The sequence below is a fragment of the Hippocampus bargibanti genome, linkage group LG06 (assembly GCF_051943395.1).
Source record: "Hippocampus bargibanti isolate YZ-2025 linkage group LG06, ASM5194339v1, whole genome shotgun sequence".
In the NCBI taxonomy this organism is placed as follows: Eukaryota; Metazoa; Chordata; class Actinopteri; order Syngnathiformes; family Syngnathidae; genus Hippocampus; species Hippocampus bargibanti.
Window position 1 is genome coordinate 31,323,043 of NC_142739.1, and position 27,988 is coordinate 31,351,030.

Below are 27,988 nucleotides of genomic sequence, written 5' to 3' on the forward strand. Positions count from 1 at the left end.
CGATTCGGATGACGTGAGGCATCCCGCACGAGTCCGGAATCCATACGAGACACGCCAGCATCCGCGTCCAGTATTCCAAAGTGCTCCCGAAATGCCAAACGGGCTGCATGCTTGTCGAGACACGTGTTCCTTTTTTCCGCGTCGGCGGGGACGGAAAGCAAAAAGGAAAAGAAGAAAGAAGGAGAACTGCGCATCCGGACGAAAGTAGCGTGCTGACCACAAGACTCCTGCGGTGCTCGCCGTTGCCTTGAGCTTGGTTTGTTTGTTTGTTTGCTTGTTTGCTTGTTTGCTTGCTTGCTTGCTTGTTTGTTTGTTTGTTTGTCCGTGTCCAAAACGCGATTCGATGACGAGAGAAAGAAAAAAAGCGAATCGACTCCCCCTCGATTCCACTTCACTCCACTCCACTCCGCCAATTGGTTGAGCGCATCTGCGTCCACTTGGGCAATTGCGACCCGCTGGGTTTGTTCGCGCTCTCGCGCCCCTTGCGGAACTCGAATGCGCACCAAGGCTGGCACCAACGCGCCAACGCGCCAACGCGAAGGAGCCGAATTGATCCGGCCGCCACGGCGCTCCTCAAGATCGAAACGGGTGTTCCGCGCCGCGCGGGTGGATGACGGCACACGCGCGCACACGCGCGCACAGGCACGCGCACGCACCAATGCACCCCCTCTCTCCGTGTGAGGTGATGCGCGCGGGCGGACGGTCGAAGCGCATCCGCGAGGCGAGCTGCAGGCGGACCGGCGAGCGCGGTTGCTGCGCGGGCAAAGGGGAGCTGGGAGCGAGGGGGGGAGAGATAGACTGAGAGAGATGGCGGAGGGAGGGAGGTTAGAGGGGGACAGACAGACAGACAGGGAGAGAGAGAGCGAGGGGGGAGGGTGGAGAGAGGGAGGAGAGGGGTTGGTTGTGTGTGGGGGTGAGAGGGTGTCACGAGCCGGTCCATTCATCCGTTGCTGCGAGTCAAAGTCGGGGGTGAGGGAGGGGGGAGGAAGGGGCGCGACTGCTGTTTGCTGCTTGGCGTCGTTTGAGTTCATTTCTTGTTTGTGGGGGTAAACATTGCTTTCCGTCACCTTGTCAATTCTCGCCGCGACATATTTGCATCTTTCCGCCTGGAAATCCCGCCAGGGAAACCCTCGCGCTGCTTTTCAAATAAACATCCCGTCGGCATGCAAATGCGTCGAGATTGGCCGTGTCTGAAACAACTTTTACGTCGGGCAACTTACAAAGCGTCTCCGTATCCAAGAGGCTTCGTCAGCCAACTCAAATTTGCTGGCGGTTTTGGAACCAAGATATAGATACTATATCTCTACAGTCCAGAGGCGGCGGTGCCGGACCTCTGCTATGATAGGTCCCTGCTCTCAGAAGACTATTTACACTGATTACTTCTATTGTCCTGCCTGATTATGGGGTCTGCGACTGGGCTGATCGCCCCATTTGCTCCGGTATCGCCTCATCAGCATAACTAAGCCTATGTGGTAACGATCTAAGAAGTCTGTTGTAAGCACGATCCAAATGAAACCCCGCACCACCACGGCTACCGGCAACATTTTAGTTAGTTGACGAAGACTCTTGGATGAGAAGCCAAACGTCCAATACCTTGAAAGAAGTCCAGACGACGGCCGAAGAAACATTTTCATCGATCGTCTGTGCAATTCATGGCCCGATTGTTGAAGGCAAGCAAAGCTACCTGTCGACTTCCCCTCGCGAGAGCCCTCGCCGCCTTTCACGTCTTTCCGTCCTTCCCTGCGGCCAACTCATGACTCCGTGGCCAGATTTGGCCATCCGTCTCCCCGTCGCAGTCCATCGTCCGCTCCATCAATCCCGCCGCCCCGATCATCCTTCCCAGTGAAGAAATATGATGGAGCGACAGCGCCATTGATATTTTGGGCCCGTCGTGACTTGCGACGACGCCTTTGACTTTCAGGCGCCGGAAGCGGCTTCGGGATTCGGTGCCGGTTGCTCAAGGACGCTTTGGCGCAGCCGCGAGGGCGGTCGACGATTAGAAGAACAACAACGGCGCCCGTTCCAACATCGTTGACGAGATGGCGTCGCGGCCCGTTGCCTGGATGCGTCTGTTTGGGGGCGGAGGTGCGTTTGGGCCACCAAATGCGCACCGTGCGAGCGGGAACAAGCCAGACGGACCGCTGTTGCGCATTCATGCCTCCGAGCCCCCTGCCCGCCGCATCCCGCAACAGATTGATTGCCTCTTGGCACAACGTAAGGACTATCAGCTTGAGTTATGCGGCCCGGCTTTCGCATTAGCCAGATTCATTGACTGGCTGCTCTTTCCGACGCAAAGAATGGAGACAAACGGTAGCGGGCGGACGCTCTGGGGCGGCGCCAGGCTGAGGCTAAGGGGCGGCGCCGGGCTCGCGGACACCGGATGTGGACCAATCCAACGGGCGGAGCGGGCCGCCCATCAAAGGTCGGCGTGAGCGCTTGGCGTTCGCTGTACTGTTAGCTTCTGAGCATCTTTCTGCCTGTTTTAATGGTGTCTATATGCTCGTGGCTCCACGTACGCCACTTTGTACGCGTGTTTGAAAGCGCTTGCGGAAAACCCTTGAGTTGAGTTGAGCCTTTCCGCAAAGCTTTTGGGAAAATGACAGCCGGCGCTGGTTTCATTGAATAATCACGTGACAGAATACAGCGATACAGTGATCGGCTTACCAACGCTTTAGCTAGCAAACGTTTCGCCTCACAAACGTTAATTTCGCGAGAACATAATCTTGGTATACAAACTATTTTTCGGGAAACACACCGAACGCCATCATGAGTGACGTGTCGTTTGCGAACGAGCCGGTTCTTGGAGCTCCTCACGAGGAGCTGGAAATGGCAGCCATCTTTTTTGGTCCTTTATTCCCCACACCCGGTCTTCGGTTAAAGCCGCACGCGGTTGATCGATATCCGTGGTAGAGGCGGGAGGGGAGAATTACAGACACGCGGCAGTGAGGTTACAAAAACACGGAGCTGCACGTGAACAGAAAAGGCAGAAAAGAGAGCTTGAAACAAAGAACCAAACAAAAGTAAAAGAATAAATCAAAGTGAAAAGGTAATAATATGGTAAGAAAGGTAAGAATATGGATAGACGGCAAGGTTAAAATATCCCATCAATCAGGCTCCGCAAATAACCCGCACAAGCCATCTGTACAATTTGAAGAGAACAAACAACAACAAGCGAGGGAACCGACGTTTCATGACGTTTCTAGTGTGTCCGCCTGCATCTCTTTCAATATCACAACTTCCAAGATGGACAACTTAGAGCTCCTTGAGACACGATCCATTCCATCAAGCCATCAACGACCATCACAAAGGTCAATAAAACCACTTGATTAAACAGTACACTTTATTTCTTTAGTTACAATACCGTAGCACATTGATTAGACAAAACAATAAGGTATATTGTGTGTAGTTTTAAGGCTTATTTAGTAGAAAATTGTGTTTTATGGGGACCTGGGAACAGATTATTCTCATTTTAAAGGTTTCGGATGGGAAATTAATGTTTGGAATACACACGTTTGCCTTACACACTCTGTCTGGGAAGCAATTAAGTTGGTACTTTTTTGCTCGAGTCAAGTATGAAAAGAAAGAATTGAAAGAGTAGAGCTCAGGACGGACCCCCCCCCGCTGACCCCCCATTGACAGATTCCATTTCTGTTGGCGGTTTTGCAAAGTTTTCCAGGAGTGCTTGTCCAGCTCCGAGTTGATTCATCCATGAACCGTCGCGCTTCGCCGCGTGGAAATGATTGCCGTCGCGTTGAAGAAAAAGGGGGCCGGCAATCGATGGCTCATCTGCCGAGGTGGTCCCGACTAATGGCCCCAGAAACACGCCGGCCGGCCACTCCTTTTGTACCGGCGGCAATTGCTGACAAGAAGACGACTGGATCAATCGGCACATTATGTTTATTTTTGTGAGGGGAGAATAGAAGATGATCAATTTGCACGCGCCGCCTATCACAGCGCGTACGCGAGTGCAGATGGAGCTTTCGCAATTATTCCCCAGGGAAAATTGCCACCGTTCACTCTGCTGTTGGGGGCGAGGCAGCCAGGGAGTCCTAAAAACCAGCAACCGCGCTTGTCAACGCAAATTCTTCTGCAAGACTGCGTCTGTCGCCGGGTGGACCAACGCTCTCCACCACCGCCACAACGGCGCCGTTTCTGGAGCCACTTCCCGATTCAAGGCGCGGTGCCTCCGGGGGATGAGGTCACCACGAATTGGCCTCATTCGGGCGCCGATTGCCGCATGTCACGGCGGGCTCGCGGCACGCCGCCGTGTGCGACGGCAGTGCAAGACGATCGCAACGCCGATCGGTCATCCAGGCGCTCTGCGAGATGGCTGCAAGATGGCTGAACCACCGCAATCATCGATTCTTGACTGGCCAATTGATGTTTTTTTTAGTTTAGCGGATGCTTCTGCTCACCGCGGGACGCCGCTTTCAACATGTCAAGCAACTTATGAGCTTTTGTGTTGGCCTTGGAATCACGTACTGCCCCCCTCTGTCATGTGGCGTTCCACAGGGCTCCATTTGGGGCCTTTGCTGTTCTCCCATTGGCTTCCATCCAAAGGAAACTATTTTGCTATTTCCTTCCACCGCTACGCAGATGACTGATGATCCGTTGAATAAAAAGACATGTTTTCGTTCTGACCGCTTTTATCCTGCATCAAAACAGTCCATGTGCAGCACTTTGTATGCAGCTTGTCTGTTTGAAAATGCTCTTTAAATACAGTTGAGTTGAGTACGTACACCGGTGGAGGGCAGCCACCGTTTGGGTGCCTGTGGGACGCTGACCAAACCAAAGACTTTCACGCAGCGATCCCCCACAGCTCTCGTTTGGTCAGCTGGTACGGTTTGTACGAAGCACTTGTTTTCATCTCCACGGCGGTCTTTGTCACCGAAGCTAAAGTACGGCTTTCCCCGGCAAGCTCCGAACTTGCTACTCGTGACGACGGGACTCGGGCCTGGCGCAAGTCCTTGAAAGGGGGCCGGTCGCGGCGCCGCATCTTTCTTTCGTTCCCCGCCGCCAGGCTTTGTTTTTCGGACTGGCGCGAGTGGCTCACCTGCCATTGGTGTCAGAGGGGTGACGGCAAGATGATCGGAAGGTGGCGCAGCGCTCGCTCCTTTTCCAACCAATGCACCGCCAATCCCTCGCCCGCGCGAGGCTCCCAGCCCATAACAGGCGCTGAGACTCACCTCACCTCGACGACCTTGTCTAAGGCACCAAACAATGAGAAAGGAATGAAGCGGGCTCGCAGTGCTGCCGTGCGCCGCGCCTTTTCACGGGCGTCTACCCAAATCAATGGCCCATTAAAAGACTCCGAGTGAGCGGCGCCACGGCGCAGGTGCTAGCGGGGTGTTTTTAGCCTGGTCTGTCACACTTTATTGCGAATGATCAGCCTCCGGCGGCTAGCCCATTGATTTCACTTGCCGCGCTTGTCAAACCGCGAGCGGGCGGCTCGGAAAATGAAGCCCCGGTTGTTTATTCGGGATGTCGGAAGGGACCTTGAGCTTCTGTGGCTTTTGCCGTCGACTTGACCGTCCCTGTTTGGCACTGGTGCACTTCAGACAGGTCGCGCTGGCGCGCGGTTTGAAAGCGCCCGTGCATTCTGGGCCTCCTCTTGGGCAAATGTTTACAGACTTTGGTCAGTGCTCTGCGCACCTTTTCCATTCATTGTCCTCGCCCTCTCTGCGCCAAGGGACCGTCCTCTCATGTTTTCAAGAAAAGGAACCATGAACAAAGACAAAAATCCAGTTTGATTTTGTTTGCCTGCGTCCTCGGTGCTCCGTCTTTCAGAATGTTGGATGGGAAGGACAATGAAGGTTCTGTTGACTCAAAGTGTCTGAGGACTCTCGTGTCCTATTCCAATTGGACCTGGTGACAAAACGTTGGAACGTTAGCTCGTAACCCTTTCAGTAAAATGACGGCCACCTACGACGTGTCATACATGCAAACATTCAAATCGTAATAACAATAAAAAGGGCAGTTGTTGTTACTAGGCAGACTTTGTGCCAAAACAGCCACCAACTCCGACAGAAAGTGGGTGTGTTGAGTCTGCATGGGGTGGCGTGGAGGTCACTTTCCCCGTCTCAGATGTCGGATGTTGTTCCGATCCAATTGATGCCCAAAAAAAGCAACCGTCCGCTCTTTTTGTCGGCGCCATACCACACTATCCTGTTTGAAGACTTTTGGTCCTGACAAAAAGTAGCCAGACTCCAAAGACAAATCCCTCCGATATTACCGCTGCATTGCGCGTAGCCCATTAGTGCATCGCTAATTGCTAATCTGTAGGAATCGGTGCGCTAAGCGGTGTTGAGCAGACGCTCGCGTTATCGTATTGTCACTGTGGAGTAATTGCGGCCCTTCGCCGTCCTCGCCTCAGGAAGAAACTTTTTAATTACATCACACCAAAGTCTCCACTTAAGTCGTGAATGATGAGCATCCGTGTCTCAAGGGTAAAACAGCCTCGATAGATCGGGCAGGATGAACTCCAGCGTCCGGTTTCTCTGAGCCGGCCGGGCGCCTCCTCACCGAGACAAACGTCAACAAGCAAGGCCGTTGCCCCTCGTTCGCCTTCGCGTCCGTGGCTCCTCCCCGCCGACAGAAATGCGTGCGCTGACAAACGTCAAGTAGAGCGGAAACCAATCGCCAGGTGTGTTGAAGCGCCGAGGATGGCCCAAAACCAATTGGTTGGCCTAACATCATATGAGCGCGCGCGCGTATGGTCCCCAAATAGGCAAGTCGGGCCCCAAATACTATCGCGGGCTAGCGAGCGGACCCTTGGAAAGCTAATGCGTTGCCGCCACGTCGGAGCCTGGCTTGACGGGGCCAAATCCCGTCCCCCTTTTGGACCGATGGGAGGGATGGCGGGCCCGTGCACGGTGAGCCGACCCCGGATCGCTTAATGTTTGGCATCGAGTCGGGCACGCGCCGATGCGAGTGGATTTTCAAAGGAGCCCAGCTGGCTAAACGACGCTCACGTTAATGGTTCTGCCGCGGGAAATTATGTTATGAATAAAAGATGGCAAATTAATTGTCTTGTATAGGCTGTAGGCTTATTAAGCGAGACTACAACAACGCCGCTTTGTTGTTATTGCCCGGATGATTCCAAAAGACAGATGGGGACTCGTTTTTATGGGGCGGAAACGTACGCCGAGGCCTGCGCGGCCATGTTTGAACGGATTCCTTCTGCTCCGCCGCCCTGCGAGCGGGAGTCACCTGCCGGGAAGTCATCGGTCCATGACGCTCGCCGCTGGTGGCGTCCAGGTCCCAGACCGCCCGCCCGCATCACTTCACTTCACTTCACACGTGGACAAGGTCATTTGGGAGCCGGAGTCGGGCCCGAAGCCGCGCTATGGCTTGAAAACCTCCTGCGGATTCTGGAGTATCTCGCGCCCGTAGCCTACGGCGAATTCACAATGACAGCCTTCCGTGGTGAGACTGACTTTTGTTACCGGACCTCATCGATCATCCTCGGGCCGCGTGACAATGTTTGACTTTGAAAACGGAGCGCGGGTCTGTGCTACGTGGGTCTGTGCTAGCCACACTTTGCCTCTTCTTTTGTCACCAAATCTGATTCCGATTGTCATGTGGACGTTTTGAGGTTTGGTGGCAGGCGTCCATGTTTCCACGGCGTTTTCTGGTTTCCTTCAACATTTCCGAGAGCACGTGATGGTTTCTGGACCAGTGATGGGATCCAGAAGCTCGGTTCTGGGCTTCACGGAGTCGCATGGTGAAAAACCAGCAGGAATAAAGGTGGTTTACAAAGATCATTTTAAGCTTGGTCACCAGAGAGATGCATCTGCTCCTGTCGAAGTTGAGGGCCAGCAGGATAGACGCCGCGGGAATGACATCATTTCAAGAGAGCCTATCAGCTACGAGATACAAGGATGAAATGTGATGTTCTACTGAAATAAGAAAGTTGAAGGTTATCAACGAAACTACATCCATCAAAGATAAAACGAACATATAAATTAAGTAGAAATGAAGTATAAATAGTCCTACAGTCCACAGACCGCCAAGTGTTCCATCGGTGACAGTTAGCCTTGGTGTCATTAGCCCCCGCGCGTCGTCCGAGGTCAGAGGAGCCGTGTACACCCGAGCGCCATATTACGCTGCCAAACGCGAGCGTCTCGACTGGGCCGCCGCCTCGGAGAGCTTCCGAGGAGGAGTGGATGCGGCAATTATCCGGCTTCCTCGACGTGAAAGCCGAAGGGATCGCCGAATGGTTAATGACAATCCCGTACGGCGGCGGCGTCCTGGCGAGGAGATTTGCTCACCGTCGTGAAAGGGTCAAGGATTGGAAACCAAAAGAGAAGGAGATGCATTTTGGGGCTGTTTTATTGTCTTTTTCAAGACAAGCCTTCAGTTTGTATACAGTGATACCTTGGCTTACGAACTCAATTGCTTCCCAGACAGAGTGTGTAAGGCAAAAAGTGTGTATTCCGAACATTAATTTCCCACAGGAAACCATTAAAATGAGAATAATCCGTTCCCAGGTCCCCATAAAACATCATTTTCAACTAAATAAGCCTTAAAGCTACACACAGTAGACCTTATTTTATGTATAATCAATCTGCTATTGTATTGTAATTAAAATAAATAAATGTACTGTATAAATAAGGTCGTTTTATTGACCTTTGTGATGGTCGTTGATGGCTTGATGGAATGGATAGTGTCTTAAGGAGCTCTGGGTTGTACAGCTTGGAAGTTGTGACATTGCAACAGATGGAGGCAGACACACTAGAAACTTCATTGATAGCTGCTTCCCTTGCTTGTATGTTCTCTTCAAATTGGACAGATGGATTGTGCGGGTTGTTTGTGGAACCTGATTGATGGGATATTTTATCCTTGCAGTCTATACTCTGCCTTTGAACTATCAATAAAGTTGAAACGAGTCCAAATTTCACTGTGTTTTCTATCCATGTTCTCACCTTTTCACTTGTGTTTTTTGTTTTTATTTCACTTTTTTTTTTTTTTGTTTCAATCTCTGTCATCTCCCTTTCGTGTGTGTGTGTGTGTGTGTGTGTGTGTGTGTGTTTCTGTAACCCCTGCCCCCGCTCGCTGCTGCGTGAAGGTGAAACGTTTGTGAGCTAAAGCGTTCGTAAGCCAAAGTGTATTTAGCCTGCGATCAAACCACGACGCTGGGAGCGCTTTGGCCTGATGATCCAAGTTAATGGCGTTTAGGTCCGGGGTGAGCGCTTTCCCTTTCCCTGAACGCTTGAGCCGTGTTCCGGCTGGAAGTGGCGACCGTCGTGGCTCTTATTCCACAAAAGCAAACAAAGCCTTTTGTTTGGTTTTTGCGGACGTGGCGGTTCAAACCTTGGCCTTCCGGATCATCTGCAAATGTCGAAGCGCAATCGCGTGTTTGACTTGCACTCGCTCTTATCGGCGCCCCCCGTAAGCCGACGGCGGCAAAGTTCAGGACGCGCTCGCCGCCGGGTCGGCGTTATTTGCTCTGGATTGCCCGTGGGAGAGGTCGATGCGGCAACAAAACCGCCAGATCAACTTTGCCCTCCGCCGACTTGGCGGACGGCGTATCATTTAATTAAGGCGGCGGCGGCGGCTGACATTCCTCCGGAGTTTCCAACCCCGAGAGGAGCGTTTAATTATCCGGCTTATGATGGGCGACCTTTTGACCTGTCGCCCCGACACGTCTGTGAACCTCGACATGGACGGCGATCCAAACGCAGATGCGGCGCCGCTAATTTAGAGCGCATTACCTGACTGGACGCAACGAGCGGCGCTTTCAAGTCATCCGCTTGTACCTTCCAGCGGCGAACGGTTCGGGTGGCGGCGCAAAGTCACTCACTCAGCTTTTCTTGGGGGGCCTTGACAGCGACTTGTCCTTATTTTGACTGCACGATTGCGGGGGTTGAAAAAGCAAAACAAAACAGAGGCGCAAAGTTTTGCCGTTAATGATGCAGAAGGAATGCGGTTCGGTGTCAAATGACGCAACGGAATTCAGTCGAGGGCCATCCGTCGCGGGGAGATTTGGTCCAGACCACCACGCCATAGAGTCACCGAGCGACCGAGCGCCCGCCTTTACCTTCGGGGCATGAAAAATGTCAGTTCTGCGGAAGCTCATTGCACTTGCATGACGGCAGAAATGTCAGAGTGCGAATCCGGCTCGCTAGCAAGGGCCGAGCGCTAAACCTTGGATGCTGACTCATGAGTACACCTGGAAGTCTTGTTTTGCTGCTGCGCGCAGATTTCCGAGCTAGCGATTTTCACCTTTTAACTCATCGAATGACAGACCACGTGCCAAAATGTGTCCACACCAGTGCCAGGGTTTTTGTCATTATCTTTTGAATTCCAGGAGCCGCGCAACATTGACATTCAGGACTAAATCAACATTCCAAACAGCTTAAGAAACCGTCGACTCTCTTCTTTCAACAGAAAAAAGGAGCTCACTCCTAAACGAAATGGGTCTGGAGTGATATGAGTGTTCTGCCCCCAGTAATTGCGTCCCAATGCAGCACAGTGCCCCTAGTGGTGGAAAGAGTTAACACCCCCCAAAAAGTTGTGGAGTAGCCATTTTGAAATCCAGCGGTGGAGAGATGTGATGGCATCCATGCCCATCTTCTTTCTTTTGACTTGTTCAGGCACAATCTGTAAGTACATTGACACCGTGATACGTTTGACTGTTTGTTGCGCAAGTTATTTCGAAGCCGACATCAATATTTCGTCAGTTCAGCCTTTCGCGTGCTTACCATTGAATTGTTGAATGAGCGAGAGAATAGGCCTGTTACATTCATGTACTTTTAGATGTAGAATTGGATGCCGTACAACATTTTTTTCTGTTTGGATGCAGTTTTACTTTGGGAAGACTTCCCTAAAAACACCAAACGGTGGATTCTCATCTTTGTGTTTTTATTGGAAGATTGTGAAGCTCGCTGTCTACATTTTGGTTATGGCAGAAGACTGAGCTTGCACAAAAAGCAAATTCTGCCCCCTCTTGGAAGGGAAAAACATTGCCAGAGGTCTCACCAACGCCTTATCGGCACCCCCTGCAAGAAAAAAAAAAGAAAACCCAAACAAATTCAGGAATGGCTCCCTACGTCATATTTTCAATTGGCGAATCAATTCGGGAATGGCAGTGAATGAGTGAAGATGTGAAGGATCACGCACTTTTACTATCTAGTTCCTGTCTATTAGCTATATGGCTATCTTCTTCTTTTCCTTTCGGCTTTTCCCTTCAAGGGGTCGCTATCTAGCTGACTATCTATTATCTGGCTAGCTATCTAGCTAGCTATCTGCTAGCTGGCTAGCTAGCTAGCTAGGTAGCTTTCTATCCATCCGAGTTAAGGATCACACATTTTTACTATCAATTTGCTATCTATTAGCTATCTAGCTGGCTAGCTATCTAGCTAGCTAGCTGTTAGCTATCAATTGGCTAGCTAGCTAGCTAGCTTTCTATCTATTTGAGTTACTTCTGGGTTGAATGAACGCTGGCGCGTGTGGCGGCCGCTGCTCACCTGCAGAAAAATCGATCCTGTGACTGTAAAGTGAGCTTGAGAGTTTTGAAAGGCGCTTACAAATGAAATGCATTTTTATTATGATTATTGTTTGACAATAACATGTGGGGTGCGGGTGGGGGGTGTCTGTGTTTTTTTGTTGTGCCGCGCACGCCAAATCCTGTGGGAGCAGCCAAGGTGGAAGCATTCCTGCAGCTATTTTTGCTCACGAGTCGTCGTTATTCATCTGCGTCGAAATGAATGCAAGTGGTGCAACGCACGCAAGCTAACAGTAACGCTAACGTTCCTTGACAAGCGTCTTGTTGTCGCCGGTCGGGTCGGAGCTCATCCTGAGCAGCGGCGACGGGTTAGCTTGTCGTCATCCGCTGGAAGGACGACGCCACTCTGTATCTTTTGTGACACGCTTGACCCGGTTGAGCGCCATTGGCTCGCGCACCGGTCCCCTCCTGACAAACGTCTTTTGGGGAGTCGTTGCCGTTTTCTTTCCTATCTGAGCGAGCGTCCCAGGCGGCGGAGTTTCAAGAGGAAGCCCTTAACCTCATCGAGTCAATTCGTTGAAAGGTGATTGGTGTCATTGTTTGGTAGGAGCCGGCCGGCTCTCTTGGTTCACTTCAGAGAGCCGGCTCTAAGAAGCGACTCGTTTGCCAACGACACATCACCATTGGCAATGTCGTCGCTTCTCTTGGCCTGATGAACGTTGCTTGTTTGTTTTCAATCCTTTCCAGATGGCCGAATGATAGCGGCCATTTGCAAGGAAAGTGCTTGGCCCTGGATTGAGCATCATGGGGGTTGAGGGGGGGGGGGGGGCAATATGAGAGAAAACAGGTACCTCTCCCTCAGGTCTATAATCCTGAGACGACGGCTTGACTTCTAATCTCGTTGGCCCCAGCTGTCCGGCGATTGATTCCACGATTTTCCAAATCAATTGCTCCCGCCGCGTCCAAGGTTTCATCGCCTGCAAGTTGCGCCTTAACGGTGGAGGTGACGCGTTCTATGCTCCTTTCCTTTCCAAACCTCATTTCGGGGGCGAGGGGTCACCGGACCACCTCGTCGGCACCAATCGCTGCGCGCCGCAAGCGGGAGTTGTTTTACTCCTTGCTCGGCCACCATTTTGTACAGGAGAGCGCCGGCCTGGAAGCGCCGAGAGAAAGGCGCCGACGACCCCAAAGGCCATTCGGGGCCGCCGACGGCGGCGTCCGTCCGTCACTCTGTCCTTAATTGCGGCGCTCGTTCGTTTGTCAGCCACACGTGTTGCAACCTGTTCGCCGATGAATAATTCAGGCGTGCCGGGAACCAGGAGGCGAGAAGAGCGCCGGCGTTCTTCGCTTCAGCTCATTATTTATTGATATCCTCTGGCGGAGTCGCGGAAAGCTCGCAGACAACAAGGCCGCAGATGTTTCATGATGAGGAGTCCAGATGGACGGACGGACGGACGGACTGGGTGGGTGCTACAAGTTTTCAAGATGAATTTCCTCGTTCGGCGAGGAGGCGCCGATCCAGGAATATGGCCACTGACGCTCTTTATTTGCTGGCCCGGCGACGGCGTTTGGAATGGCTCCGAGGCGCCGTCTGCGGCGACGAAAAGCATTGCCGTTTATTGCCAATTAAGCTAACGAGCGCTCAAACAGCCCACAGCGCCCGACTTGCCGAGCCGAAGAAACCGCAAAGTACACCAAGGTCAAGTCGGGGGAGGAGCAGGCGACGGGTGCACGGGTTCGCCCTTTCGGCCCGAGCGCGATTGGACGTTTTGGCGTCCGCGCCACTGACCGGACGCCGTTTCATGCGCCGGCCGGTCTTTTCCGTTTGACGTCCCCGCGGACTGACGTCTCCGATGGCGGCGGCGGCCTTCGCCCCTGGCAATCGTTCCCGTCGTCACTTGGCGGCACTGCGACCGCTCATGTTAGCGATTTGTCTTTTTTTTTCAAGTGGCGGCGGCGTCGTTCGAGTGCCTCGGCGAGCTGACGTTCATTCAAGAGTTGTGGCAGTGAAGTGGGCCGGGGTTACAGAAACACAGAGCTGCAAATATGAAATAGATAGAGAGAGACTGAGAAAATGGATAGAAAACAGTGACATTTGGACTAGTTTCAACTTTGATAGTTCAAAGGCCGAGTGTAGACTGCAAGGTTAATATCCACAAATAACCCGCACAAGCTATCTGTACACTTGATGCAAAAAGCTGTCAACCCAGCTAAACAGAACACAATTGATGAAGGACTAGATAAAATTATCACAGAGAAAGCACCGACACCACTCCATTCCATCAAGCCATTAACAACCATCACAAAGGTCAATAAAACCACTTTGTTATACAGTTCAATTTGTTTCTTTAATTAAAATATCATAGTGCATTTATTATACATAAAATAAGGTCTATTTTGTGTAGTTTTAAAGCTTAGAAAAAATTAGAAAGTAGAAAATTATGTTTTATTGGAACGGATTATTCTCATTTTATTGGTTTCCTATGGGAAATTAATTTTTGGGATACACACTTTTCGCCTTACACACACTTTTACCAATGAAGTTGATAAATCAAGGTATCAGTGTATTTCCTTCATTTCCAATCCACTGCCGCGGTGGGTTTGCCGTCCCGGGCTGCGGGGGAGGCTGTACGGGAGGCTGCGCGGGGGGCCGAGGGCGACGAATCATCGCGCGCTGGCCAGAGAATTAAGAGCGACGCGTGCGCCAAGGGGAAATGTGACACCATGTAATGGAATCAGCCAAGTGGTAAATGTCGCTTTGAAATCCGATCGCTGTTCACCATTAAGTGCGCAGACGCTGATTGCCGGCGACGGCGCGGGACAGTCGGCGCACGGCCGCCCATTTGGACCACTCGGAGGGCTTTTTGCCCCCACTTTCCCAACGTTTGTCATCAGCTCTGAGCTCGGACCCAACCGCGGCAAAGATGGTACCGTGGAAAGACCCTGTTCCTCATTCCCACTTTGACACACATCCGCACTCGCGTTCCAACCGGATTAGGAAGCAATGCCTACAGGGAGGACGTATGAATATGCATGACTTCCCAACGCGTGCGTGCGTGCGAGCGTGCGAGCGTGCGCGCTCACTTGGCTTGCACTTGTTGCAGCTTAAAATAGAAACAGCCATGTTAATATTTGTGTTACTCGTCACCCTTGAGGGATGATGAAACATATTCGCCTGCACGCAAAGGGGAAGGCCAGCCAGCCAGCAGTCAGCTAGCCAGCTAGCGCGTTGCGCCGTACGTAGCAACTCCCCTTAGCAAGGATTGGCGCTTCCAAAAGGATTTGCTTGACGAGGGAAGGCCCAATTTGGATTCTCCATTGGTCCAGTTTTCCGCCGTTGTCGCGCCAGACTGTGTGATGGTGGAGCGTATGACCGCTTTTTGAATGGATTCATTTTGTTGAGATGCCAACGTTTGGATTGGATTGGATTGGATTGGATGAGCCTTTATTGGTCTCTGTCAAGAAATTTGAAGACAAAACAGTATGCAATCTTCTGATGACAGTGTGAAGAGAAAGACGGATTAATTCACCTGCGTCAGTAAATGACTCCCACGCAACGCGTATCTCAGGTTTTACGTACGTACGGGGTCATCGGCTGCAAGGTAAGACGCAATAGTGTAGCGTTGCGAGGTGGCTCCCAACTGACTAAGCCGGACTGTCTCCTCTTGTTGAAGCGCAATCAAAACAAGTCCGTTTACATTTGTTTCATCACAACAAGCATCGAGCAACCCTATTGGTTGACACATTTTTATTGTATACTTAATGCATTACACGGTCACCTTGATCCTTTATACGGTCGCCCCGACCGTTAGCAGATTCCACCATATCATCCTAATTGGTTGATTGTCGCTCCTCCCCCATTCAATCTCGTGATCTGTGATTTGTTCAAACAGAGCAGTATGGACTTTTCACTCAATAGCAAACACGAGACCCGCGAATCAAACAATGAAATAGCAAACACAAGTGAACATTTCAAAATAAATGTTTCCTTACAGTCTCGCTGTGGACATTTCACAGCAGCAAAGTGACGAAAGGAAAACAAAATACAGGAGCTGCCGTCGAGGCAGCCACTCTCAAAAACGTCTGCTACAAGCTAAATGTTGAAAACAAACAACAAGCTCTGGCATCCTTTGATCAAAAGAGAATGTCTCACATCTCCCACGTCAATCCGCCTCAATTCCGAGCTGCGACAGTTCCACAGACGCGTCGGCGTTGTGCGCCGACGAGCTGACTTTCTTTCCAAAATTGACTTTGCAAAATCACAGCGAGGCCGTGTGGCCAAGTGGCGTACGAAAGCAGCGCGGTGGCAAGTGGTCAGATCATCAAACTGCGCAAACTTCATTCAAGTCTTCTTAAAAAGAATAATCCATAATAATCCATTCCATTTCATTTCATTTCTAAGTGCCTTTCAAAACTCTCAAGGTCACTTTGCACTCACAACATACGTTTTCCTGTGGGTGAGCAGCGGCAGCTACATGCACCCGGAATAACTTAAATAGATAGAAAACTAGCTAGCTAGCTAATGGATAGCTAATAAATAGCCAGATAACCAACAGCTAGACTGCTAACAGTCAGCCAGCTAGCCAGCTAGCCAGCTCGTTAATGGATAGCTAATAAATAGCAAATAGATCGGCAGATTGCTTTTTTGCCCTTTTGGGCTGGGCCTTGAGAAACGGGCCATGCGCCGCTGAGGTTCCCCCGACAAATTCTCAGCCGCCATTGCGAGCGCGTTCTCGCATGTCGGCGGCGCGCGGCTGGCGTCGTTGACGAGCTTCACTTTGCCAAATAAGGCGGCGTTATTTTGAACGTGACGCTTTGAATTGTGTGAAATGTGCCCTCTCGTTTTGGAAAGGCACAGTGCAGATTGGCTCTTTACTGGTGAGCGCGCACGCGCGGGAGGTAATCATCGCTGCCCTTACCTGCGTTCCCCTGACAGTTGCTATGACAACGGCCCGCGCTCGATCCGCCTCCTCGGCGCCAAACGCCACTTGAGTGACCAATTTTCGCAACTGGCTTTGTAAATGACGGGCCTGACGGGCTGGACAAACGCCGCGCCAGGCCTCGCTTGTCGGCATTTTCATGCGTGGCGCGCACCCGTACGAAAGCCAATTTGTGAGGCTCGTCAACGCCAGGCATCAAAAGGCTTCGTCGTCTGACGACTGCTTGAAATATTTCATCGCTTGGTCGCACCCCCTCTCCCCCCCATCAATCCCCCATGAGGCCGTGCTGGACTCCTGTTTTCCTCTCCCATAGTTAGCTATCTGTTAGTTAGGTAAGCTAACTAGCTTTCTAACCGAGTTACTTAGCTGTCTATTAGCTAGCTAGCTTTCTATCTGAGTTAATTCTGGGTTGAGTGAAGGCCTAGTTAGCTATCTGTTAGCGATGTAAAAGCTAGCTAGTTTTCTATCCGAGTTACTGAACTATCTAATAGCTGTCTATTAGCTTGATAGCTTTCTATCTGAGTAACTTCCGGGTTGAGTAAAGGCCTAGTTAGCTATCTGTTAGCTATGTATTTTCTATCTGAGTTACTTAACTATCTATTAGCTTTCTATCTATCTGGGTTACTTCCGGGTTGAGCGAATGCTGGCGCGTGTGGCTGCTGCTGCTCACCCACAGAAAAACTGATCCTGTGACTTGTAAAGTGGCCTTGAGAGTTTTGAACGGCGCTTACAAATGAAATGGATTATTATTGTTATTATTATCTGAAACGCATCAAAAAATGTTTCTACTTTTTTTTGGTTGGGGGGTCAGTGTCATTTCCAAAGCCTTAAAGGGCAACCGATGTCACTTTTTTGTTTGTTAAGTGACATCAAAAAAACCTTTGATAGCATCTAAAATAGCCAAAACACCAGTATGATCAGAATCAGAATCCCTTTATTCGTCCCGCAATGGGGAAATTTGCAGTCCACAGCAGCAATTGAAGAGGGATGAAAGGATAGAAAACAAGATATTCTAAGCATAACAAAATAAAAATGTCAACTGTATACTGTGCAAATGTAGATGTGCAAAAACCGTTCTATAAACAAGACTGTACATAGTGCACAATCAAGAAATGCATTTAGATATATTGCAACAACCCATATTTACAAGTGTCCAGTTTTTTTGGGGTTTTTTTTTTCCCATGTGATCATTGGGAATTGTGAAGCCTGACAGCAGTCGGTAGGAACGATGATATTTTTATTCAAATGCGAAACACGAATAAAAATGACTTCAAGTGTCCAAAATCTGCCAAAAATGGAGCTGCGAATTGGGCATTTTCAGAAAGTCCCGCCCCCAGTTCGTGACGTCACGCCAAGACGTCTTGCATTGCTTGCGAATCCAAACAATGGCTTCAGATTGGGAGAATTTGCTTTCTTGTTCCACATTCAGTGACGAATATGATTCAAATAGCTCTGAAGAGCAAAGCATACATGTTTGCAATCGATTCAAGAATTTATTTGTGCCATTTTGAGGCAACATTGGGGGAAACTATCTCACCCAAAAAAGAGGCACAAAATGGCGACCTCCAGTGGTCACCTCCGTTTCCACGGGCTGATAAATTCCTTACATGGCGCTTGGACGCCCTCTTCTGGCCTTCTGGCTGTACTTGTTTGGTTACGCGGCCGCCGCGTAAGTGAGCCCGTCGGCTCTCTGAGAATATGATGATTGTTTTTGTTTGCGCAAGCGGCGGCCGCAATTGAGCGAACGTCCGGCGAGGGACGATGCCGCGGCGCCGCCGCCGCCAGCGTTCATTTGCCTTTTCAACCCCCCAAAAAAAGTGACGGCAAGATTGATCTGGAAGAAGCGCCGAGCACAAATCAAGCGCAGGTCCCGCCTCACAGCCGACACACTTTCAATTCCAATCAGTGGGTTGCGCTGAGCCGCCTCTCGTGATGGGGACGTCTTCACTCGCTTTGGCCTTTGGCTTTTTTTTCGCTTTTTGCTTTTTGCGTTTTTGCGTTTTGCTTTGGCTTTTTTTCCGCTTTCACTTTTGTTTTCTCTTTGGCTTTCCATCCCTCATTTGTCCAATCGCTGATGTCGGATGGCGGCTAAACCGAGGCTCCACTTGCTCTGTTGGTCTGCGTCCAAATTCCCCTCCCCCAAGATGGGGCGTCGACATCCATCTGGAATGGGGGAGGGGCCCTTTTTGACAGCCACGTACCATTCCCCCTAATGGCAAACGAGCCGAGCGATGAAGATTGCTTCTCCTCCTCCGCCGCCGCCGAATGTTCCTTCGTGAAGCGCCGCGGGGATTCGTCGCTCGCTCGTCCATTCACGCGCGCTTCGCCTGCAAGGCGAAGCGCGTCCCAATGAAATCTTCCTCTTCCGTTCGTGAACGCGTTCGTGCGGGTGGACGAGAAAGAAAAAAGGCGGGCGAGCGGATTGATCGTCTTTCTTTTTGATTTTCTTCCCCCAAACGAATGCCTTTTCAGTTGTCTCTCTCGAAGCAGGCGACGTGACGCCGCAAAGGTCAAGGCGGACGCGGCGCTTTGAGACCCGAAGCTTGGCCCAAAGCGGCCGTGGCCGTCCGGCCGGCTAAGGCCGAAGCGATGAGGACCGTTTGCGTGGGGGAGGGAGGGATAGGATGCTAAAATGCGACTCATCCCCAACAAAAAGAAGGAATTGGTTTCCACTCGCTGCGGACGTGAATGCTTCAAGGGGTCAAGGGTCATGTTTTCATGCCGTCTTCCTCGTCCTTCGCTCGGAAAGGAAAAAAGGAAAATCCGCCTTTGACCTGGCCAGGAAGCGAGCGAGCGATCCGCCGCCCACTATTTCCACCGCCGATCGGCAATTAACCTGAGGCCGACGTTCGCCGCGCAAGTGGGCGTTTGTGCCGTAACGTCGACGCCCGGGCAAACTTCCAACGCGGCTGACTCGATTTCCACGTGAAAAGATTGAGTTGCGGAGGGCAGCGCGGCCGAGCGGGCCGTGGCCTATTCCCATCTCATCAATGAGCCGATCGATCCGAGCGCTTTGTTCTCAATCCCATCCGGCGCCGCCGCGCTGGCAAAAAACTCCAACTTTGTTGTGAAGATGCCACCATTTTCCTCGTGCTCGTCCTTCTGCACTTTTTCTCCAACCTTTTTGGTTTCAAGTGGCGCTTTTCTCCAATGAGACTGATCGGGTGGGGGCGGGGCCAACCAATTCACGGTCGACTCAGAGAAAAATAACGACGACATCCAGCACGATAACACGAGAGCGCCACCATTGGCCCCCATCATTGGCCCCCACCATTGGCCCCCATCATTGGCCCCCACCATTGGCCCCCACCATTGGCCCCCACCATTGGCCCCCATCATTGGCCCCCACCATTGGCCCCCACCATCGGCCCCCACGCGCAGAATTTTCCGCATTTCGGCAGTCGTCGTCGGCCGAGTGACTTCCATCATGGCTTCCTGCGGGTTTTTGTCTGCTGCAGGTGACTCATCAAAGGCGCCATTTTGGTTTGAAATGAAAACTCGGCGTGGGGGGGGGGGGGCGCGTTTGCTCGCTGCGCCTTTTCGTCAGCGTTCGCTTCCCTCGTTGCTTGTGAAACGGCAAGCGGTGGGCGTCTTTCTCTCCGCTGCAGTCGCAAGTGGCAATCGCCCTAATCAGAAGAATCTGACGCGAGTGTCAATCTCAAGGCGTCATTAGCATGTCTTTGAATGTCAACGCCCCCCCCCCCCTTTTTGCGCCTATGATTCCACGGGGGGGTCGGGGGGGGGGGGCTCCCACGGGGAGCACTGGGGTGCGGAGAAGCCCTGACGCCGTCTTTTCTCTTTTCCCGCGCCGGCAACTTTCTCCTTTGGAGTCGTCCCACCAAAGAGCTTCGGAGGAGAGCGTCGCTGGGGAAGGAGCCGCCGCCGCCGCCGCCGCCGCCGCCGCATCAATTATTCGCCCCCCCCCGCCTTCCTTTATTGCGACGCCGAGCTGCAAGTGTGCCAGCTCCCCAACCGAGCGAGGAGAGCGGGCGGCACTCTGCTTTGCCGTTTTTGCCGCCCGTCTGGAAATCAAAGTGGGCAAAGCAGACTCCGAGGTCCGAGCGGGCACCTCGGAGTCCGGACCGGGTCCCAAAAAATCCGGGTGAGAACAGCAGGTGGAGATGTGGCTTGAAAATGCCACACGCGGCTCGGCCGTTGTCGGCCATTTTGTGTTCAGCCGGCAAGTTTGGTTTTCTTGAGAATCCGGAGTGAGCGAAAAAAAATTTAAAAAAAAAGGATTGGTCATGCGTGTCGATATTTTGCCTGTCAAAATGACAATCGCTTCTTTTCCGTAACCTTTGCCTTGCATTTGGCCCACATTTGGCTTGCATTTGGCCCGCATTTGACCTGCATTTGGCCCGCATTAGGCCAACCATGGCCCGCATTTGGCTTGCATTTGGCCCACTTTTGGCGACATTTTGCAGGGCCGTCGGTGGCCCGTCGGTCGGCTGAATCCTGACAAGCGTGTTCGCAGCCAAGCCGTGTGTTTCCCCAGGTGGGATTTGTGCGAGCGCAGCTGCTCGGCGGCCCGGCGTGAAGGTCAGGCTCCAGACCGCCGAGCATCAGGAGACGCGGCGGCCGTGCGCAAAATTGCCTTCGCCGGATGACGGGCTGCCGTCGCCATCTGCCGTGACGGCGGTGGACGGGGGGGGGGGGGGGGGGGGGGGGGGGGGGGGTTGGTGGCCGAGTCAGCCACCCGCTCGGCTCTTCTTTTTGCCGCCGCCGCTTTCATCACGGCACAATTTCCTTTCTCGCACTTCCCGTTGAGCTTGTTTTGATGAAATGCTGCCTTGCTTTGCGGATCCTCGACGGCCGTCCTGCCGCCATGTTTTCGCGAGCCACTCCCCGACGAATGATTGATTGAGGCTCGGTTTGGCGGCGAGGGTGGACGACCCGCTGCGTGATGAGTTGATTTGGGGGGTTGCTGGAAGACAGTCGCCCCCATCCATCAACACGTCTTCCCCTTGTGCCCTTCGGCAAGCAAGTTTTGGTCGCCAGTTGGTCCGTTTGAAGGAGGGCGACGGCCACTTGAATGGCCGACGCACCTCGCCGTGATCCATCATGCCTGCCCCCCCCCCCTTAATAATAATAATAATAATAATAATAATAATCCATTTCATTTCTATGTGCCTATCAAAACTCTCAAGGTCACTTTACAGTCACAGGATAAAGTTTTTTCTGTGGGTGAGCAGCACCAGCCAAACTCAAATAGATAGAAAGCTAGCTAGCTAGTTAGCTAATAGGTAATATTAATAATACATTGTATTTCTAGGCGCCTTTCAAAACTCTCAAGGTCACTTTACAGTCACAGGATACAGTTGCAAATAGATAGCTACCTATCAAGCTAGCTAGCTAAACGAAGGATACGGTCGCTAATAGATAACTACCGAGCCAGCTGGGTAGTCAAACGAAGGATACGGTCGCTAATAGATAGATAGCTAATAGCTAGCTAGCTATCTAGATAGCCAGCTTTCCCTCCCGCCGCTCAGCAGATGCATTTGTTCAATGGCTTCCCGCATGGCGGCATGAAGCCTGGCGCCGCCGCATTTCTTCATCTGGAGGCTTATCGAGCGAGGCTCGCCCATCTGGAAACATTTTCTTTTTATTATACAATCACAAACACGTTTTTTAGGGAGACGCGGACGCGGATGGGGGGGGCAAACGGTGTCAATGGCTGTCTTTTGCAGAACGGGCTCCTTCCTTGCCATCTTTCCGATGGCGCTCAGGCTCCTTTTTGTCATTTCGCCGGCATCGTTTTTGATTTTCGCGTTTTTGTGAAATGCGCTGCTTGCTTGCTTGCTTGCTTGCTTGCCTGCTGTTAATTCTTGTCTGATTTGCAGCATTTCTATATCGGGCTCCCACTTCAAGGTGACACCGGGGTGCTTTGTTGTGCGCGAGAACAGAAACGGGGGAAGCGGAGGGGGGGGGATGAAGGGCAAATGAAAACAACAAGCAAAAATAAATTAATAAATCAAGCAGCGAGCGAGCGAGTCAACGTCTATTTCTGTCGTGCGGCGAGCCTCTCGCCACGTGTCGCAACGTGAATTTTGCAGGAGGAAATGCGGCGGCTTCTTCTTCAAACCGCTGAAGCCGCTAACAGAAGAACCCCGACAGTATGCTGCCCCCCGGTGGCCTGCGTGGCGACTGCCTCTGCGCCGTCCTCTTTCACAATCAGAATCTTCTTGATCGCCAAGAATGTCCAACGCACACGCGAGAACACCGAGAGAGATTAGACAGCATAGAAGTGATCAGATTTCAAAGTTTCGTGTCGTCAGACGTGACGTTTCATGCTGACTCGAGTGGAAGCACCGAGAAAGCTGGTCTCAATCTCAGTTGAACAAGACGCAGCCTGTTAACAAGCCGTCTTCATCGAGGAGACCGAACCTGGGACAGAATTTAGGACTTGGGAAACTCCTTCGTCATTTAGGACTTGAAACTTCCTCACGGGAAGAGCTCATTAGCCAGGTTACAAAAGTTTTCTTGATTAGAATAGCACACCCCTGGACGCTGTAAGCGCCATGTTTTACTCACGTATCACTTTAATTTGCATATTCGCTCAATCAATAAATAGCTTGGCAGAGGGTTGCACAATTCAGGCGTCTGTCTTGAACGGCTGGCTGCGTCCCCTGCCGGCGGTAAAAGACAATCTTCCCGTGTTCCAGCCTTTGTCCACGGTGTCCGATCAAATATCTCCGACAAACACGCTGCACTAGTATCATCATCAAAGAATTGCAAAGGGGCACTATCCGCTTCTATTTGGGTTACTCTTTCAAGAGTCAATGGCCACCGACGGGGGAAGAAACCGTTGAAATGGCTGCTGGATTTGGTGCAGGTAACGCCTTCCTGAGGGGAGTTGCTGGAAAAGGTGGTGGGCAGGGTGCGGAGGGTCCTCGTTGTGTTGTTTTTTCCAGCCGACGTGGCCGCCGCCTGTCCCGATGCCTAAGGGGGCTTTTGCGCCCCCCCCCCCCCCTGAATGAAATCCGCCTTTCCCGGCCGCCTGCGGGTGAGCAAGCGTCTTTTAGTTTTTTGCGTGCGTTCCCAAATGGGCCTGTGGCGGCGGCGGCGAATTGAGCGTCGCGCTGATGAACGAGCGACAGCAGATAAAGTCGACATCAATAAGCTCCGCAGCAATTTGCCGCCGCCGCCGCAAATTCAATCGGCGGAGGATTTCAGCGCATGCGGCGACGCCCGCTCAACCCCTTCATAAAAATCACTTTGAGTCAGCGTGTGCAAGCGTCAAGGAAAAGTGGGACGCGGCGGCAAACTTTGGCTTTCCTTCCGGTAAACCCAAGAGGTCTCGTTCGCGATTGCGGACGTGGAAGTGTCGCCATCCGGTTGGCGGCCGACGGGCGCCGCTGTCGGCCCCGCCTGCGCCTGCACGGATGTTGCTCCTTCCCATCAGCGGCAGTTAAAAGGACCGCCATTCGTGGACGGGCGAGCGACGGCTTTTCAAGTCCAAGTGTGAGTTGCTTCCACTGTGCTGCGTTTGCTTTTGCAAAAATGGCGTCGGATGTCGCGTTTGCTTCCCTCGCCCAAACAAAGGTGGCGGCGTTGCAAAGGTCAAAGGTCAAACAGCACCATTCCGCCACCTCGCGCCGTCGGCTGTGACGACGAGTGGAGCGCGTGGGTTGGTTTTTGGTTTGTTTTGTCGGCGGCTCGGCGGGGTTTGCGCCTCCCGCGCCTCACCCCCTCCTCACCCGTGGGCACTCACGGGCACCTGGAGTGCCCTTCACTCCCGGTGGAAGTGAAAAGCGAGCCAGTCAACTGCTTGATGGCCCCATTTGGAAACGCTTGCGGCACGCATTTGTTTTTTTGCTTTTTGGAATGCCCCCCCCCCCCCACCACCACCGGCCCCCTCCAAAAGGAAAGGAAGCAGCATGCTATTTGCTGTGGCTCATATACGAGCGCATAGCCGTCAATCCTGGCGCTAGCATCCGATTGCCACATCGACGCCTGCCCATTCGACGGCTGCCGGTTAGCAAAGCATTGACCAAAAAAAAAAACCGCGAGCCCCCCCCCCCTCCCCGACTAATTGGGTCATCGAAACCAGCGGCGAATTGATGCCCCTCCCCCCCCAGAGGAAAACTCTCGCTCAGGTCAGGCTTGACAAATGAGCCAATGGGCTAATAAATGCATTAGCGGCCTATGCTGTGCATGTTGCTAGCGTGTCATCAGCACTGCCGAGTCATGGGGGTCCTGTTGCGACCCCCCCCCACCCCCACATTTGCCTTTCATAACGTCTGCCAAGATGGCGACTCTGCGCGTCGATGAGCGTTTGGCCAGCGCTCGTTCGTCCACACAAGAAGAAGAAAAAAGAAAAAAGGCGGCGGCGGCGGCGACGCCTGTTCAAGACGGACACAAGGCAACAATTTGTCTTCTCCAATCGTCCCCCAATTCCTGCGTGGCAAAAAGGCCCTGGAAGGGAAAGAAGAGAAGAATGTCATCTTAAATGGCACTTCTGTTATGGGGGAGGCGGGGGGGGGGGGGGTCTCAAATGGCAATTAGATTGCTTTGCCATTTTTAATAAACTGGCAGGAAGACGACGCAGTTGCTAACGTTGGGATGCGACTCGTCCGAGATAATGAGGTCCTTTGCGCTCGCTAAAGGGGGGCGGGGGCACATTCAATCTCGCTGCATTTCTTGCTTTCTATTTTGTTCTTTTTCTTCCCCGCCCGCCGTCTTTGTCAGCATTGTGAAGGAAGGAAGTCGACGGGGGCGACGGGGACGCCTCGTTCACATTTGTCCAGCATATATTCATGGACAACCATTTTGGGGCCGCGTCGTAAAGCTCCAGCGCCATTGACGCATTCCGTCAGTTCATTGGAGAAGGGGGGGGGGGGGTCGAACGATCCGAAAGAGTCCACCGCGACCTCTTTTCTCAGTGGGCTTCCAAAAGCAAGCAGCCGACCGGCCTACCGACCGACCGCATGTGCAAATTGAAACCTTCTTGCCTGATGGGAAGAAAGTTGCCAACAAATGTTGTTGTTGTTGTTTTCAATTCATATCACTTGAATGAGATTTCGCCAGTCGACTCTGGTGGCTCTTCAGGCAATTGCGCCAAATAACAATGCCAGCAAACCAAATCCCAAATGCGTTCGTTTGGGTTTTTTTTCATGCTTGGGTGGCAATAAAGCGCTGGTCAGACCTCTGGCAACATTTTTCCCTTCCCTGCCTTTTGTCCATGTTATCGCTTTCTTACAGCTTCAGCTGTTGCTAGCTAGCTATTAGCTGTCTGTTAGCTAGCCAGCTTTCTATCTATTTGAGTTGTTCCGGGTTGAGTGAACGCTAGTGACTGTAAAGTGACCTTGAGCATTTTGAAAGGTGCTTAGAAATGAAATGTATTATTATTATTATTATTATTATGAAATCAAAATTGCCAAGAACCCTTTTGAAGTAAGCCTTCCGTCACCACCCTCGAGAAGTGAAGGGCATTCCGGCTCTTTTCAGAGAGCTGGTTCTTTTGGCTCTGCTCACTAGAGAGATCCGGCTCTTTTGGCTCCCAAATGGCTCCTCCGTTTGTTTGTTTTTTGTTGCTGAAATTAATTAACTTCCAAAAATCATGTAAAATGATGTGAAAAACGAATTTACTCATGTAAAAAATACACAATATCAAATATTTTTTTCTTGATATGGCTTGATTTCTATGTGCACAGAGTTAGCGGATGCTAACTTTGACTTTCCCTGTGGTGACTCTGGTCTGATGATCAGCTGTCACTCATTTGCTTTTCATATTCATAAAGCTATCATAGCAACTAGTAAAAAATATAAAGTAATTGAATAATAATAACAGCATCATGTGCTCCCCCTTCTCCTCACTGCTGCGTCTTTCTGTAATTCTCCCCTCCCACCTCTACCACGGATCTTGACCAATCACGTGCGGCTTTCAATGAAGACTGGGGGTAAGAAAATGGGCTCCCATTCCTGTCTCCTCGTGAGGAACCAGCTCTCTTCATTTACTTTAGAGAAGCGGCTCGTTTGCGAACGCCACATCGCGACTCGCCAGGCCTTTGCTTGCTCATCTATGTCGGGCAAGCGTCGCGGCGTCCCAAGCAATCACGGAAGAAGATGAATGTGCGGCACATACGCCGCCGCCGCTGAACAAAGGCTGGACGCGCGCCGCTTCATTTCCTTTCTGGATCCAAAAGCGCAGCGAAATTGCAAATGACTGTGACAGCGCCGGCGTCAAGATGGATTGCCGGGCATTAAAAGGCCGCCATCTCGTCACTTTGTCCAATCGTACGTCAATTAGGAGTGGTGACAGACGGCTAACTCGGGCAGTCGGCAAAAGGAAGACAAAGAAGGTGCGGCGGGCCAGTGCGAAGCCATGCTCCAGACCAGCTAGCCGTGTCCAAAAGCGTCTGGGGCTTGACCGGCGGCCGCGCCAAAGGACACCTTGCGCCTCAAGGACAAAAGGACAAAAGCGGAAGCCAGCAACTTTGACGTCGGGCGTACAACTTAGAACACGTCTGTCTGCGCCCGGGCGGAAGACAACTTTTTCAACCAAAAACAAAAAGTCATTTGTTTTCAAAGCAAACGTTTGAACAAAGATTTTGAAATCAGAAGAAAATATTCCCATTTCGAAATCTTTGTTCGGTTTGGAAATTTGGGAATTTCGCTTTGTTTGTCAATTTGCATACTCGGCGCGGCGGCCAATCAGAAGCCTGTTTCCGGACTTTCCCCAGCGTTATAAGGTCGTGCGTTTGCATCTCATTTTCATTTGTTTGCAACAACGGGTTTCTTTGAGCGATTGGTCGTCTTATTGTGTTTGAAGTTGTGACAAACGGGGCGGGCAACTCGATGGGCGGGCAGGCAACTTTTCACAGTTGTCGGCCGCGGTGCCCGCTAACTTTTTCTCATGACTTTCAGACATTGACGAAAGGGAGGCCGTACGGTGGGAATCCGTCTCCGGCGAGGCGAGAAGGCCCTTTCCGGTGGTCCGGGAGGCCATCTTGCCGGCTCCCCCGCTTCAATCCGCTGACGAGAGCTTGTCCGCGGGCCAAGGAGCCATTCTCGCCCGGTCGCCCGCCCGCCACAACCTGCCCAGGAATGAGCAAACGATATTACCGCTGCCCAAAGCGGAGCTTTGGTACGCTGAAATCAAGCTGCATGTCGGATTGATTTTCTTCGGGGTTCACTTTGGGCGTGTCGAGGCAATGTCTACTATTTGCGTGCGGACGCAGACGCCACTTTTATTTTCAATTTTACTCATAAAACAACTCAGTAAGTGGTGGGAATGTTGTCATTGGTTGCCATGACAACCAAACTAGCATTTCTTTGGTCTTGTTGCTCTGTAAAAGTGTTTCAATGCAAACCTTTATATGTGTGTTTTTCTTAAAAGACTTTATTTCTCATCTTTTGTCATTATCACTTCCGCGTTTCGATGTGCCAGACCAGAGTCATCGCTAGAGACAGAACAAGAGAGAACGACAGTCTAAACTCTAAAGTCTACGTCGTCAAAGTTGATCTACTTGCGGTTTACAAGGTGCACGCGGTACCTTATTCATTTGCATATTTACATATCTTGTTGATTTAAATGTCTTCACTGTGTTCCACAATAAACGTTTGTGAGATCAGTACGAGGCGTCATCCTCGACCGGGGTAC

General features: G+C 51.6%; 1 protein-coding gene and 1 long non-coding RNA gene across 2 annotated transcripts in view; one reads left to right on the forward strand and one right to left on the reverse strand.

Moving 5' to 3' along the window:
• LOC148897286 (glutamate receptor ionotropic, kainate 3-like) overlaps positions 1–797 on the reverse strand; it is a 50,631-nt gene extending 49,834 nt beyond the window's left edge. The window contains exon 1 of the mRNA XM_088999141.1: positions 1–797. Coding sequence (XP_088855267.1) covers positions 1–109 — 109 coding nt within the window. The 5' untranslated portion in view covers positions 110–797.
• On the forward strand, positions 181–27,978 carry LOC148897287 (uncharacterized). Its single transcript, XR_016115366.1, has 4 exons — positions 181–256; positions 1,922–2,214; positions 2,297–2,422; positions 27,253–27,978. It is a non-coding gene; the product is annotated as an uncharacterized LOC148897287 (long non-coding RNA).
• The last annotated feature ends 10 nt before the right edge of the window (positions 27,979–27,988 follow it).